The 15984-nt window shown below is 40.7% G+C and overlaps 1 protein-coding gene across 11 annotated transcripts in view; it reads left to right on the top strand.

Moving 5' to 3' along the window:
* The window catches only part of ZMAT4 (zinc finger matrin-type 4), a 387418-nt gene that overhangs the window by 208175 nt on the left and 163259 nt on the right, over positions 1-15984 (top strand). For all 11 annotated transcript variants that reach the window (XR_008553977.1, XM_054700911.1, XM_054700909.1 and 8 more), the window contains one exon: positions 269-425. Coding sequence is in view for 10 of the 11 variants with exons in the window: in XM_054700911.1 (XP_054556886.1) it covers positions 269-425 (157 nt within the window). In the remaining variant the exon portion in view is untranslated. The remainder of the gene's footprint in view (positions 1-268; positions 426-15984) is intronic.

Raw genomic sequence — 15984 nt, 5'->3', positions numbered from 1 at the left:
CCCATTTTTCGTTGGGTAGCTCATGCCTCACATCATCCTATATTCCCTGTGCCTGGAGTAGTAGCCTCTGAACAAATGGTGATAGGAGTCAGTCACTGAGTAAGTCTTGATGATCATCATCATGAAGAAAAACAAGATTTCAGAGAAAACACTAGAAATTTCAATCAGAAAGTCCGTGATAAATCTCATGTACAGCAAAATGGAATGGGGAAAGAGAAATCTAGGACTTTGGTTCTCTCTAATACTGTTTTTTCTTTCTTCCTTGCAGGGCAATGATGCTGATATGGTGGATAAAAACAAGTGTTGCACGCTATGTAACATGTCTTTTACGTCTGCTGTGGTGGCTGATTCACATTATCAAGGCAAAATCCATGCCAAAAGGTTAAAACTGTTGCTAGGAGAGAAAACCCCATTAAAGACTGCAGGTATGTATGTGAACAACAGTATTTGGGAGACACTCAGCTCCGTGCTGGTTCCCAGCCTCATGCCTATTCCACTAAACATGCTCGCTCTTCAGAGGTAGCTGCCTGAATGGGAGTCTAATGGTGGCTGTCCTTCAAACCTAAAGGGCTGGGCAGGTAGACCAGCAGATCTTGCTCTCATAAAACCCTCAGATCTGGTTGCAGGTGCTCTTTCTCTCAATCTGACTCCTTCAGATTAGTAATTCAGCAGTTTGCAGATTCTAAAAGGCTGGTTACATCTGCCAGATGTCTGTCATATTTATTACATATTATGCAAGATATTATATCTATTATGTAATGAACACTTGCTGCTCTTCCCTTGTTTGTCTGTAATTTGCATGGGTAAGGGAATATGTGTTGTTTACCTTGGGTAGCTTCTCAACTGATGCCTGCATAATTCAAGATATTACCTGGCTCTTATCTTGATGGAAATAGGGAGGAGAAAAGCTGTAGTCATTAAAAACACTTTTGTTTGCAGGTAACTGCATTCTTTTTCTAAGATGTAGTTCCTGTTATCTTCCTAGGGGATCAAGCTTACTAGCTTAAAATGCTTTAAGACTAATAACAGACCATTTAACCTTGTAATGGCATAGCCAAAAATATTCTTCAGAAGTCTATCAAATAATGAAACTACAATATGGTTATAATTTAATCAAGATAGACAATCTGGGCAAGGTATCACTGTGACAAAGACTTTACCAGACTAGGTTCAGGTCTGAAGAAGTGGGGAGTATATTTCATGATGTCTGCTCTAATGCAATTAAACTTTAGCAGAGCATTTTATCTTGTTGTCTAATGAATTGTGCATAAATCGTGGGTGTAATTATTTTTTAAATGGTATTTTGGAAATTGGAAGGAGTCTAAAACAATGCTTGACTTTTATCCTCATCAGTGTTTTTCTTAAGGAAAATGTCATCTTTTACCTAGAGAATAGCAAAGATTCTTTTCACTGTATTTTTCTACTTAGTTTAACTAGAGAATATTGTTTTTGTAAAGGTGGCTGTGACATTCAAACATAGGACAGGGTTGCAAAACACATGAAATCTGGAGACAGGCCCAGCTTATTTGGGGCATACTCTAAGTATGGCATTTGATAGGCAGTGACTCGTTGAAATCCCTCGTTCCTGCTCTCTTAAAGGTTCAGTGTGCTCACCTTGTACTCTGTTCCCCATCAAACCTCTTAAAATAGACACTTCAAAGAAACAGTAACTGGGAAGTTTTTACCTGTTTTCCATGAATGAGTAACTAGCTCATTTGTTCTCTCTGCCTAAGCAGAGTATAGCTGTTAAATTTAATTTTGGAGGTAGTGATGGAAGAGGAAGGACTATGTCTTTGTTTATCACATCAATTAGCAAATGGAAGAGGTATTGTTTCTGGAAAAAAAAAATATCATCACATGGTAAAAATTGTTCATTGTGAATTTAAATACATCCTCAAGACTGGTTAAAAGTATAAGTTTTCTTTCCTGAATTCAAATACCCACAGAGCTGGTAAATATAACTTGAGGGTAATTTGTTAGTTGCCATTTGTGTAGCCCAATGGAAAAAATTGTAAGTGCTTAAATTACATCCTTTACTCAATGACTGTCATGGCTGTCCATGAAGCTGATACAGTTCTTACTGTGACAGAAATCGGGTTGCTGTTTAAACAAAAAGGCAGTGAGAATGGGGAGGAGCAAATAGCACTAAGAGCAGTGGTTTGTACTGGGGGGAAGGAGATTTAGTTGCCTTGTGCCAGCAGCTCCATTTCTCATCTATTTCAGGGTTTCCAGGCTTCACATCCTTCTTCTGCAGCTTTTCCTCATCCGTTCTTTCTGAAAGCTGCTTTCAGCACAAAGGACCTTAGAAAGTGGCAAAACCAGATAGAATTGGGGGGGGGGGCTAGAAAACTAACTTGGGCCCCAGGCTTAGGATGGTATCAACCCAGTTGCTGGCAGGGAGCAGAGAAAATAATGTATCTTGCTAGAGGGATGAGTCATTAGGTACAAGTAGAAGCAGAGGGAGGCACTGGGGGATTTGGCACAAGATAAGGCTTTGAGGGCCTGGTAAGAGGCTGGAACCTAGTACTGAAGTCTGGGTGCAGAGAACGTGCAGAGATGGAGTCAAGATTTTGGCAGGAAAGTCAGACAAGTGGTAGCAAGGCCCTGGTTGCAGGCCTGGGGTTTTGGGAAAGAAAAGGCTATTGAGAGAGCAGCAGGGTACCATCTTTTAGGAAAAGTACTGGGCTGGAAATCAAGTATAACAAACAAATCAAGGATCTGATTCCCAATCCTGGGATATGGGTGGAAGCTTGGTCTCAAGCACAAATTCACTCATTACAAGAACAGGATAAAGATCAAGAGGCACCAGGAAAGAATAGCCAGGCCACGGGTCTCTGACCTACCAAGTACAGCACCTTCAGAATGTGAACAGTCAGGGTTTCCTGCCATCATCTCTGCTGCCTTCTGCCAATCCCAGAAGCAATTCTTGAAGGACTTCACCTGAAGCTATGGTTACCCTGTGCACGTCTGGTACTACTCTGCCTAATCAACCAGGTTGACTGGAAATTGTTTCCATAATGAAAACAAATGGAAAAAAAAAAAAACACATATAAAATTCAACCAACCCTACTCAGGTATGCTACTTAAGCAGCCTCTCCATGAATAGCAGGCTCTTGAACTGTAGTGATCTCTGGGAAAGAATAATTGAAGCACAACTTATTGCTTCTAACTACTCCATCTGATGAGGGTGAGCAATTGGTGTCTGTGAATCATTGCCTTTCCTCCTACTCAAGATGCACTGTAATCAAGCTTTAACTGGAGCTCCTGAAGAATTAGTTGCAGATGGAGTTGCTTCTCCACATGGGTGCATATTTACTGGGATTTTTGAAATGCCTATTAGAGATGTGATGGAACAAAAACCAGTTCTACTTCTTCTAGGTTAATGTGTTGAAGAAACTTGATCCTGTCATGTTCTTCTAGATTCTACTTCATAATCTCACAGCCACAGTAGAAGATTTCTCTGTAAGATGAAAGCATGAGGAGGATTCTAGATCCATCCTGTACCTCTAGATCAGCAGATGTCAGTATATGGATCCTGCCTTTATTAAGACTAGCTTGAGGCTACCATGGGCCTGTCATTTGCCATACTGTGAGAAGGATTTAGAGGGGATAAAGAAGATAGAAGCCAGGAATATGAAGGGCATGAAGACCCTCTCTGGAGGAAGAGTAAACAGAGATTGTTTAAGCATTAATAAATGATTACTTGGAGGTAGAACTTTGGAAGGCTAACACAGAAAAGAGAGATTCATATTGTGTATGTGAATATGCACAGGTGTGCATACATACATGTGTGTGCCTGGATGTCACAGATATAAACAATGAGTGGGTAGGCATAACAGCAGGAAGGGCAGGTTTTCTGATCCAGCAGACGGTGTAAAGGAGGAGTCCAGTCCTGGAGCCCTGAGTAGCTTTTGCAGGCTTTTATTGGGATATACCATGTACACAACAGGCAGGAGTGCTAGGGGGCCGGGAGGCTGGCAGGCCTCCCAGGCCCCAGCAAGTCTTCACTCTATCTGGGTTCTCTGGCCTTCTCTCATGTCCTCTCTCTTCTCTGCTTCTCTGCTTCTCCTGCTCCTTCTGCTCTACTCTCTGCTTCTGGCATCCCTGTAACACTGTCCTTATAAACCCAGTCTTAGCCCAGGTGAATCCCATCTACATGTGCCCACACCCTATTCCAGGTGCCCGCCATCAGGCATGCATTTGGGACCACAGGATTCCATCATCTATCCCAATGGCGGGAGGGCAGAAAAGCCTGATACTTTTACCTTACCCTACAGTAGGGAATTAGGGAGTTAGATCTGAACTGAAGATAAGAGAAAGGTTATTAATAGTTCAAGATATTGGAGTTCTGTGATGAAACAAAAGTGGAAAAGAATATGTAAAACCCAACCAACTGGATCTAGATGCCAGACAGAAGCAATTCCTCTGTCCAGGTGTGCTGCTTCTGCTGTTTCTCCACAACAATAGGTTTTTGAACTGGTAGAACACAAGGCTATGGGGTTATGAAGGACAGGTGACTAATCACCTGGCAGGACAATACCTGAAGCCACCCAGCATGATACTGTTATAGAGCAACCCCGATATTAAAGGAGTTCCTGGCTGTGGGTCCTCACCCGCGCGCTTTAAAGGGACTTATGAATACTCTACTACAGACACACGCAAAAGGGTTAATAAAAGGTTTATTTACAAGAGAAAAAGAAATAAGGAAAATATACAACTCAGGGAGAAAATAGGGAAATAAAGTCTTTAATGTGTCCTACCCGATCCGACGACCTGGAAACCCAAAGTCACTCTCAGAGCTGGCCGGAAGCTGCGAGCTGGCGGAGAGCCAAAATGGAGAGCCTCCCAAAGCCCACGTGTCTGCCTTTTGTATCCACCTGGCTGCTTATCCCCACCCTCAGGTCCCAGCCACCTTCCCTTTGGTGGTAATGGGATTTGGAGTTCCCAGTGTCTTTGGCTTTGACCTGGGGTGGGGGTGGAGTCCACAAAGCCTGTATGAAATTTGCTTTGGGACATCCTTTTCCCCCTAACAATACCATTAGCCTAGGTGATGCTTAAGGTCCCTAGATTATATGGTCAACCTAGGTGACACTTAAAGTCCTTCCAACCCTGAGATTTTTAAGCCCTATGCTACTTACAGGGCTGACCTGCTAACATAATTTGCAGCATGAAGACTGGCCTGGGAGTCAGGAGATAGGAACTCAGCCTTCCTTCTGCCCTAACTGTATAATCTTTGATAGGTTGATTGTCTTTTTCAACCTCAGCTTTCTTATCTTTCATTTAATTCTAATACCAAGAGCAATTATCTCATTGGCCTGTATACAGAGCAAATGATAGATGTAAAAGTGCTTTCAAATGTGGTAGTTGCTGTGTTAGTCACAGGTGAGCATTTGGTAAGTAAGTTCTTTTGGGGGCAAAGTCTGACATGTTTCATCTCTCATAGCCTCCGATTTCCTAATTAACACAGTTTGTTCGAATACTACCTTGGTAGTAGAAAAAGGAGCCAGCCCAGCATGTTGTGTCTCCTTGAAGACAAACCTTTGTGGTGTGAGTTTTGTGAGGCAGGGCCTGACACTGCTGTGCTCACAGTGAGGTAGTGCTGGTGGTCGTGGGAAGGAGTGTGAATTGGGGACAGGGGATGACCTGCTTGAGAAGACAAACAGGCTCTGGACTTTAAGGTGTCCCATTGGGAGGAGAGACACAGTCACAGGTTGGAGGCAAGACCCTGGATCTGGGATTGGGAACTGCTGTGTATTTTCACACTTATTTTGTTTTCTCCTGTCCATGGCTGTTCTACTGGGTGAGTCTACCTTGACAATTGGTTTGTAATGCTTCTCACAGAAACACATCTGCATACTCATTCTGTATCTGCCACATTCCCTTACACAAGTTTGATGGTCATGTTCTTCTTAATGACAGTGACAGAAAAATGTACCTGTTGTTCAAGCCCTGCTTGAGCTGAAGTACAAGGAAATTCTATGGGGACTCAATCTGAGGGGGTGGGAGGAAGCAAATATTGTTTAAAAATAAAAAAAATTACAGAAAGACAGAAGAATACCTTAAATTCATGAATATTTAAAATGATTTTTAATTAAAAATGAAGATGGAATTATTTTCTTTTACAAGACATTTCTATTGTTACCATTTCATAGGAATTTCCCATAAAACAGAAAAATAAGTAAAAAAAAAGTATTGTGCTTGCTTTGAAAAATGTAAACCCATACAAAAAAGATTATTAGACTGAGTTCCTGAAGGTCATGAAGAAAATACTAAAGGAAAACATCACTTAACTGATTTTAACAATTTTTAAGAGAATGTGAATTATTTACATGAAATCTGAAAGGTAAAAGTAACTTTAAACTACAGGCATTCAATATTGTCTACCATTAATCAAAGTGAAAATTTAAGATTATCCATAATCTAAATCATAATATATTGTATTTAGGATTTATAAGAAAATTCATTTGTATTTGTGGCCATGATGTGACTTATCAAAAACCCATTTAGTTTCTATATTCCTCAGACTTGCATTGATTGTGAGGAGGTGTTGTACATATTACTTTGAGTGGGTTATAAGGATGGAGAGAAGAAGGACCTATTCAACCTACATTAGACTTGGCAAGAACATAAAAGACACCTTGATTGTGACAGGTTGGGATTGTTGTAGAAAAGCCTAATCTAACCTGATTGATACGTTGTCTCTTAAAGCTGCTGCTTCACATATTAGCTTTTATGAATACATCTATCATCCTTAGCAAAGTTGGATATTGAGTACTCTCTTTTATACAATTCCTAGACCTCACTGGTTTGACAGGTAATGGTATCAAATTTAGCAATAACCTTTCTTTCATTTTTGACTCTTTAGAGTTTGAAGTTGCCCTAGTGCTATTGGAAGATTTATAGAGAACAATTCTCCAGAGCCATTGTGCCCTTACCTATCTGTTGATGCACATAAGAACATTTTTTGACATAGAGTAGGAAGTTAATAAATATATATTGGTTAAGTTTCAATTAGAAGCATAAGATAGAATTATGATAGGAATTTAAATAGCTACAGTTTTATTTTAAAATTAAGTTACATTGGTTATTTAAATATCAGTTACATAAGATAATCAAAGACAATGGTTTTCCAGCATTATGGGAAGTGCCATGCTTGTACACTTGTTTGATTAAAAAAAAACAAAAACAAAAAAGCACAACTCCATTTCTCCTGATAAATGAATCACAGAATAATGTAAAGTACAAATACAGGTTCTAAAGTCATTCTCAGATTTTATGTCCTGGCTATGCCCATATGACCTTTTTCAAGCTATTTTAACTCCTTAGGCCTCATTTTCACATTTATAAAATTATAGTATTATTTGCATTATAGAATTATTATAAAAAAGGAGATGTATACTAAATAATTAATATAGTACCTGCCATGCAATTAAGTATAGAATGAGCGTACTATTGTATGATTGTCATTATTTATGGGTTCTATATTCTATATCACTGTAAAGGCAGGAATGGACACAAGGCAGGTTTTCTGATCCCATGCAGACCGGGTAAAGGAGGAGTCAGAGTCCTCAGTAGGTTTTTTTGCAGGTCTTTTATTGGGGTTTACCAGGCATATGGCAGGCAGGGGTGCTGGGAGGCTGGCAGGCTTCCCAGCCCCCAGCAAGTCTTCACTCTATCTGGGTTCTGCTGCTTCTCTTTCGGCTTCTGCTTCGGCTTCTGCTGCTGCTGCTGCTGCTGCTGCTGCTGGTGTCCCCTTGACGCTGCCCTTAAAAAGCACAGTCTTAGCTCAGCTGAATCCCATCTACCTATGCCCACACCCTATTCCAGGTGCCCGCCATCAGGCATGCATTCAGGACAAGGATCCATCATCTATCCTGATGGCGGAAGGGCAGAAAAGCCTGATATTTTCTTTACCCTACAGTCCACCCCCTCAGGGTTTTCTGCCATACAGTCTATACATATATATACAATTTTCTAAGCAAACAAACAATGCAGCCATGGCCCACAAAAGCAAATACATCAAATATAACAAAATACAATATAACAAAATACAACAGAACACAAATAAGTCCAGGCAGGGCACCAACCTAGTGCAAAAGACAATTATTGGTACCAGCAGATGAGCCACCAAATCGGCTGCCGAAGGCACTGCTCATACGAGGGAGGGGAATCACTCACGGCATCTACTATATCACACCAGGAGCCGTCAGGCTTCCTGGCCTTCTCTAGTCTCGGCTACAAGGCACACACAGCATCCACCCCCAGGATGCACTAGCTCTGGGATTGGCAATTTTATTCTGTTGGGGGTAATCACCATTCCTAAGGGTTTCTGTCTACAGTCACTCCAACACTCGGCCTTCATGGCCACCCATGCGACTCGCAGACCCCTGCACTCAAGCCAACCCACTGCACAAGCACATGGGTTGGGGATCCAAACTTTGCATTCGGCTTGGGCTCCACCCCAAGCCATGTTCCCCACCCGTCCCCCAAGGACAGGTTCCTCAGCTCCTCACCCTCGCTCAAGAATGAGCAGGGCATCACCCACAGGTGATTTTACGAGACTCACAGGGCTTCAGCATACTAAGGCTGCTTAACAGCCACTCAGGGCTTCTCAACTTAGCATCAGTACCAGCTTTTGCCTTCTCAGTTGGCTTTTCTCCTCCACCTGGCTGCTGGGCATGCACAGGCTGCTTTTGGCCATCAAGGCCCACTGGCCACCCCCAGATTCTCAAAAAAAACATCACCTGCCAAGGTCCTCCGCCTTCTGGCGGGATTGTCAGTCCAAGTTCATCAGTTCATCAGTCCATCAGTTGAAGTCCATTGGCCTCTCCTTGCATCAGCAACGGCCTGCTGCCTCAGGGGTCATTGGCTGGTCCTTTCCGGTGTTGTTGGCTGGTCCTCTCAGGCATCTCCTCCATGCGAGGTCTCGTCCCACAGCTCCGGACCGTATCCACCTTCTGTGCCGCCATGGCATCTCCAGCGTCATCACAGGCAAAGTCTGTTCTCCTTTAGTCCCTCCAGGTCTTCGGAGGGCTCCAATACCTGTCTACATGGATCCTGCCGACTTACGCCAATTGTAAGGGCAGGACAGGACACAGTGCAGGTTTTCTGATCCCATGCAGACCGGGTAAAGGAGGAGTCAGAGTCCTCAGTAGGTTTTTTTGCAGGTCTTTTATTGGGGTTTACCAGGCATATGGCAGGCAGGGGTGCTGGCTGGGGGGCTGGGAGGCTGGCAGGCTTCCCAGCCCCCAGCAAGTCTTCACTCTATCTGGGTTCTGCTGCTTCTCGGCTTCTCTTTCGGCTTCTGCTTTGGCTTCTACTGCTGCTGCTGCTGCTGCTGCTGGCGTCCCCTTGACGCCGCCTTAAAAAGCACAGTCTTAGCTCAGCTGAATCCCATCTACCTATGCCCACACCCTATTCCAGGTGCCCGCCATCAGGCATGCATTCAGGACAAGGATCCATCATCTATCCTGATGGCGGAAGGGCAGAAAAGCCTGACATTTTCTTTACCCTACAATCACCTACTCACTAAAATTTAGTTGTAACTACAAAATCAACATGCATGACACTTCAGTGACTCTTTGTAGACATGGGCAGGTGGTCCAAGTTTGGAGTTGCCCCACGTGCATGTTCTCAGCTGAGGTCAACTATAGGACACTCTGAATTCTTGCATCAGCTCTCACACTGCAAACAAGTATCCCTTTTACAATCTATTTAGTGTCATGTTTTTCCTATTTTTGTGCTTTTTATTGGTGATTTTGCCATTTAAAGTGACCCCCAAGTGTAGTGCTGAAGTGCTGTCTAGGGTTCCTAAGAGCAAGATTGTTGGGCTATGACTAATGGGGAAAAGTCATAGTTTATATAAACTTCACTATATATAGTGTTATTGGTTTTAAGTAAGTGTTAATGAATCAAAAGTATATATTAAATAAGAAATCTTGAAACAGAAGCACACATAAAACCTAGTTCTAAGTTATGCCTCACTAAATGACATTTCAGCCAACAATGGACCACATATACAATGGTGGTGCCAATAGACTGTACTATATGACTTAAGTGTGTTGCTGTACCATTTAGGTTTAATTGTGGTAGTGTTTAATTATACTCTGTGACAGGTGCATAATGAAAAAATTGCCTATTGAACTCAGTCCTTAGCACATAACCATAGTGTTAAGCAGCATATGACTGTGTATTGATCGGTTGATCTAAGTGTTGTGATCACAGGTTCACAGGAAACTAACCTTCAGTGTCCCTTAGGAGCATCAGTTCATTATTTGCTAATTCAGTGTCTGTGGAGACTTTGTAGAACATAACTATTATGAATCACAAGAATGGATTACTTACATAGCATTCATATTCATTATATACATATGTACAAAATGTTTTCAAAAGTCATCTCTCAACAAAGAAACAAAGATACACAATATTTTAAAGATCCTGGGTATGGTAACACTCTAGATGAGAAGGCTGAATCTAACCTAATAATGAAATAAATTATCAGAATTGATAATTATAAAGACATTATATTAGAAACACTGTTTCATTTAATATTCATAAAACACAAAGTATAAGGTTATGATTTTTCTAACCATTTGCTGATAAAGAAACTGAGATTGAGCAGGGTAAAGTAATTTGTCTGATATTTCACAGTCAAATATACAGTCCTGGAACATGAGCCCAGGACTGCTGAAAACACATTCTGAGGCCTTTCCTGAATCTCTAGGTGGCCTAAGTAATGCTTCAGAAAGTAACGTACAGGTTTTTGCTTACCTAATGAACAGCACAGTTCAAATCTCAAGCCTTCTCAGTAAGATTATGAGAAGCAGCAAAACCATAGATGTAGATATTTATAAACTTTAAATCAAATATTTCTCATTTGTAGTAACAATGGACAAAGTGGGAGAAGGAACAGATAAGCAATGATCTTGTCTACTCTGCTTGCCTTATTATACATGTAGTCATCATATTTATTACTCTTCTTCTGAAATCTTGGTGCTCTTTTTTCCTTCCTCATTTCTGTTTAAAAAACAAGAGAGACAGCTTCAGAACTTCTTCATAAATTTCTATGCCAGAACAGAATTGCTTATTTGAGTTCTCTGTGAATGAATGAAGATCAAGGTATTCTAGAACTGTTTGAAAGTTACATAAATTCAAATTTTGGATAATATATATTCTCCAGGTTCAATCAGCACCTTGTATTTGCATGTAAGATTTTATAACCATAGCACTTCCATCATCGAAATCAGTTTATTTGGTTTGCCTGGAATAACCTGTCTAGGAACTTGTTTTAATACATGCAAAACAATAGTTTGTCAAACTGGCAGATCCTCATAGAAGTGCATTTTCCTTGAAACTAGGAATACTGCGTGTTCTAAGGCATCCTCTCTAGATCCCTGCATTACGTCTTTGGCTTTTCTAATGCCTATAAATACAGATGGATAGGATTACAGAGCTGTAAGATATTTACCAATCATTATCTCAATCATCTCATTTTCCCAATGGGAAACCAAGGCTGAGAGAAGTGAAATTCTTTGCCCAGAGTAATCCAACTGGTTGATGGCAAAGAGATTTCTCTTCGCTTGCAGTAACTTTCCATGGTGACAAGCCTTCGGGAACAATCATACCAATCAGGTCACTGGCCACCTACAGTCAATAGGGTTTAAATCTATTAGCAGTGTGAAGTGAATTAAATTCCTTTGGCCACCCCCATTGTACACTGGAACATATGAGGCTTTGGACAATTAGATCAAGGCTACTGTCTTTTTATTTTATACTTGATGACCAATAAAACAAAGCATCATTGATTGCATAGAAGTAAACATTTTAACAATGAGGCCACTATCTAGGTGATTTTCACAAATCTTTTTAAACATTATAAACTCACTTTTCTCTTTTGGATTATCAAATAGTGGTATGAGGCAGCTGATGATTTCAGCGGCTTTTATGTGTTTATACCTTTGTTCCAGAAAGTGTTTTTAATACATTTTTATGAAGTAATATAGTAGAACAAAAAAATGATCAATTTCCTGGGCCTCCCTGGTGGCGCAGGGAGTTAAGCGCTGCACTATGAAGCAATCTGCAGCTTCTGCAGCATGAGTTCAATTCTCAGCTGGCCAGGGAGCAACCCACATGGTGAGGCAGACCTCTCCTGTCTTGCCCGCTGTTCCATTCAGCAGTGTACTTCAGTCTGCCTGTTCTGTTCCCCACTCTGTCTCTGGTGAATCCTCTCAAACCCCACACCCCACATCTCTGGCCTGTTCCCAGCTCTTGTATGCATAAATAAATAAATCTTTTAAAAAATGATCAATTTTCTTGTGCTTTCTCTGAACTGTCAATAGAAGATATGATCAGGACTCGGAAACTCTATAAAGAATGCATTACTATTCTGAAAAAACTATCAGTACAAGATTTTCTGGCAAATAACTTTAAATCATCTATTAAAGACAAGAATCCTAAAACTGTCTAGACTGAAGTTGAGAAGGCACTTTATAAAGCAAGTATCCCATCTGAAATAATTGGTAGTAAATATTCCAACTTTATTTTCATCCTTCAATTATCGACATATATTTAAATGTCAACCTCAAAAATCTTGCTTAATACTTACTTTGGTTTATATCATAATCAAATTCATTAAGTTTGAATTACTGGATGACACTCAAATACCATAAGTATATTCATTTATAATTTAAAAATAAGTTTAAAATACTTCTGTCCTTTAGTTCCAAAGATTAGAACCCTTTGTCATTGTTTGACAAGGGACCCTTCTCCTTTTTAGGGCCACACAAGTGATGTGGATATTCTGTCAGCCTGTGGGCTCCAGCTACTATTTTGTGATCACCCAGGAAGCCTCTGTGTGCTGGGCCTCCTTAGGCTGAAGGTAAAGACCCAGGGCTTCCCAAGAGGTGGGCCTTATTCACCTGTCCCTCTGGAGGTTGACATATTCTTTTCAGTTAGTCACCTCCACCATCCCTGGGCTTCATCCCCTCTGAGACAAGCTAGTTTAGGAAAAAGAAGACCAAGGATCCATATGGACACTCCTGGGGGACACATCAATTTTGGGAACTCTCTTTTCATACTTGCAATCTTCTCTTTTTCTCTGGTCCCTAAAATGTCTGTTATTTTCCTGACATTGGGCACACCTCTGCTGGACACCCACAACCCTTTGTCTGTTAAGCAGCCCAGAATAAATCCGTCTGTTCACTCTCTCCTGGCAATTGGGAAGTGAAACTTCAGGGCTTAGCTCTCATTTTGGAATGCAATGGAAAAGCAACTCTCATTTTAATGAAGTGAGTACAAAGCAAAATGAGACAGTTACTTTCTTATTAGGTTATTCTGCTATATAAATTGTCATATGATGTAGATGCAGAGCAAGTTCATCTGTGTGAAAACAGGAAGATGACACTTCAGGTTTTCATATTCCATTGACAGCTTTCAGAAAAGCTCAAGTGTAGGATATCCTGCGAAGTGATTATCTTCATTTGTCTGCTGAGCACATGGTAGTTTGTGGTTCATATTCTAAATCTATCTGAGATTTTCAAGAGGATTTTGGCCACATTGAGGTATCATGAATTACAAAGATGAAGTTAAAATTCCCCAACTAAACCTTTGCATTTCCTTTCTAAGCAGCCATTCTTACTGTTTCTGATACTGGTGGGAGATATGAGCTGGGAGTTTCCAGTGCAGTCCTCAAAACTAACCGATAGGAGGACTTTGGAAGTCAAGAATCCTTAGTCATTTAAAGATAGGATGACTGTTCTGTGCCACCTGTTGAGATCACTTAACTGAGAAGCAGGAGACTGGGGTTAAAGCTCCTCATGAATTCTTGCATAATTATATCTTGATTGTGCTAATCATTAGTCTTTCATTTTGCTTTTCGGTCAATGGAGCAGATGAAATCTTCATATCTGGACATTTCATTTTCAGTTAGCAAAACTAATATATCAAAAATGTGGATGGGCTAGAAAGGCAAGAACTAATGCCAGCATGAATATTTTAGTTGATCTTTCTTAACACAGAGGAGAGGTTATTTTTAGTCAAAATAAGTCAGAAAGAAAGATATCCATATATTTCATTAACCTGGATGATTTAATATTCAAGATTTTGGGGTTTTTAAAAATGTTATGTTTCATCTGGAGACTAGATGAGTTATCCCTAGAAATTCATAGACTGTTGAGTTATTATCCATCTCTATTTCCAGCAAGATGCCATTTGACTCCAAGTCCCATCGTCTGGTAATGCACCGTCACTGGGTATTAGTGATGCTCACATTCGGCAGAACCCCCTCAGTTGCTCATCCAGGTACAGTGAATATGTCTTAATGTCAGGCAAGACTTCCTAACCCTCCTCTCTTTTAATGACCCACTCTTCCAGCTTCAGTCTCTTTCCATTTTCTCATAGCTTTGGAAAATAGCTGGCCCTCAGTCAGTCCAAATTCTGTAATCTTCTGTGTATTTCAAGTGTTATTAAATTGTACTTCAGCTCCTAGTTCTCTGGCTAAGTAATTCCAAATCCTTTAACCATGACTCATGTACCTTTCTTCCTGAAGGTGGCTCTTATATATGTGTCCTATTATTGTATATCTTGTTTACTATAATAACAGCAAACTTATAATCAGTATATGAACATTTCCCTACCAGTAGATAAACTTTTCTGATTTACTCTTCCTAAACAGTATCCTTGCCTCATGCTTGCCTCCTTCCCAGTGTTTGCTCGGTTAGCCTCTCTATCAGTTTGGCAGGACTAATGTCAGTGTATGATACATATAGAATAGGAGTTAGGAGATTGGGTTTTTGTCTTAGTTTTCTTTATGGCCAGGACTCTAGAAAACTAACTTGCAAGCAGACACGGTGAATCCTTACAATATGGATATGAGATCAAGTCATTATCCCCCTTTAATTTGGGAAATATTCTCCAACCTATTCTGGGTTGTGGTTTTATTTTAAAGCCCTTATTATTTTCTCTATATCTGTTAGCTCATGATTTTTTATTTTTAGAAAGCACATGGATTTCTGTACAATTAATGCAACTTAATAAAATAGTTCTGTGAAATTAGATCAAAATATTTCCATTTCAGTGTTTGAGTTCCATGAAGACTGGGGTGGTGCCGTATGTCTAATGTGGAACACAGTGCTGGCACTTAAGAGTTGAACGAATGAAACATGAAAACAAAAGTGCTCGGTAAGATTGGGGTGAGAGTGAGTCTGTGCCAAATGCCACCCTCCATTACAGTGGTCCCCTGTTTGGCTGCCCATTGGAACCATCTGCAAAGCCTTAAAACCCACCATTACTCAGTCCCACCTCATAAGTCAGAGGTAATTGGCCTGGGTTGGGATCTAGAGTTCATAGATATTTAAACCTCTCTCATATGATTCTAATCCTCACCAAGGATGAGGACCACGGACTCCTAATTCAGCTTTCCAAATTTAATTTGCATAGGAGCTACATGAGGTTCTCATAAATGCAGAATCGCATCTGGGAGTCCAGAGTGGAGACTGAGATTGGTATAGACACCATAGACTTCCAGGTGATCTTGAAGTTCTTGATTGGTGGCAAGACTTCACTGGCACATTTGTCCTAAAAATTCTTCAGTGGAAATCATTTAAATTCTCTCATGTACTCTCTTTGACTGTGTCTGTGCAGCAACAATGAAGTGTGCATGTGTGACCAACCCTTAGGTAAGCAAATGGTTATGGATGATATGTCTAAATAATTTAGGCTGTGTGTAGGTAGGCTTTGTTCCCCTAGAGTCTGAATCAACCTATTGATTATCCAGCATTTACCTGCAAAGTCTGATCTAGATTAAAACCTCTTCCTTACTCTGCCCACCAGCCTCATTACTCACTATGAAAAGCCCTGGATAAGGCAGTGGTCTTTAAACTGCTAGGCTTGGGAGCCTTCCTGTTCAAGCATTTGATTCTCTGAATCTTTTGCTCCCACTGTTGGGAGGACTGACACATTGGTCTCTTAGTCTGACTTCAAGCAGTT

This window comes from Talpa occidentalis, unplaced genomic scaffold, assembly GCF_014898055.3.
Source record: "Talpa occidentalis isolate TD23 unplaced genomic scaffold, MPIMG_talOcc4v2.1 talOcc4.4, whole genome shotgun sequence".
Lineage (NCBI taxonomy): Eukaryota > Metazoa > Chordata > Mammalia > Eulipotyphla > Talpidae > Talpa > Talpa occidentalis.
This window is presented reverse-complemented; position numbering and strand designations above follow the sequence as displayed.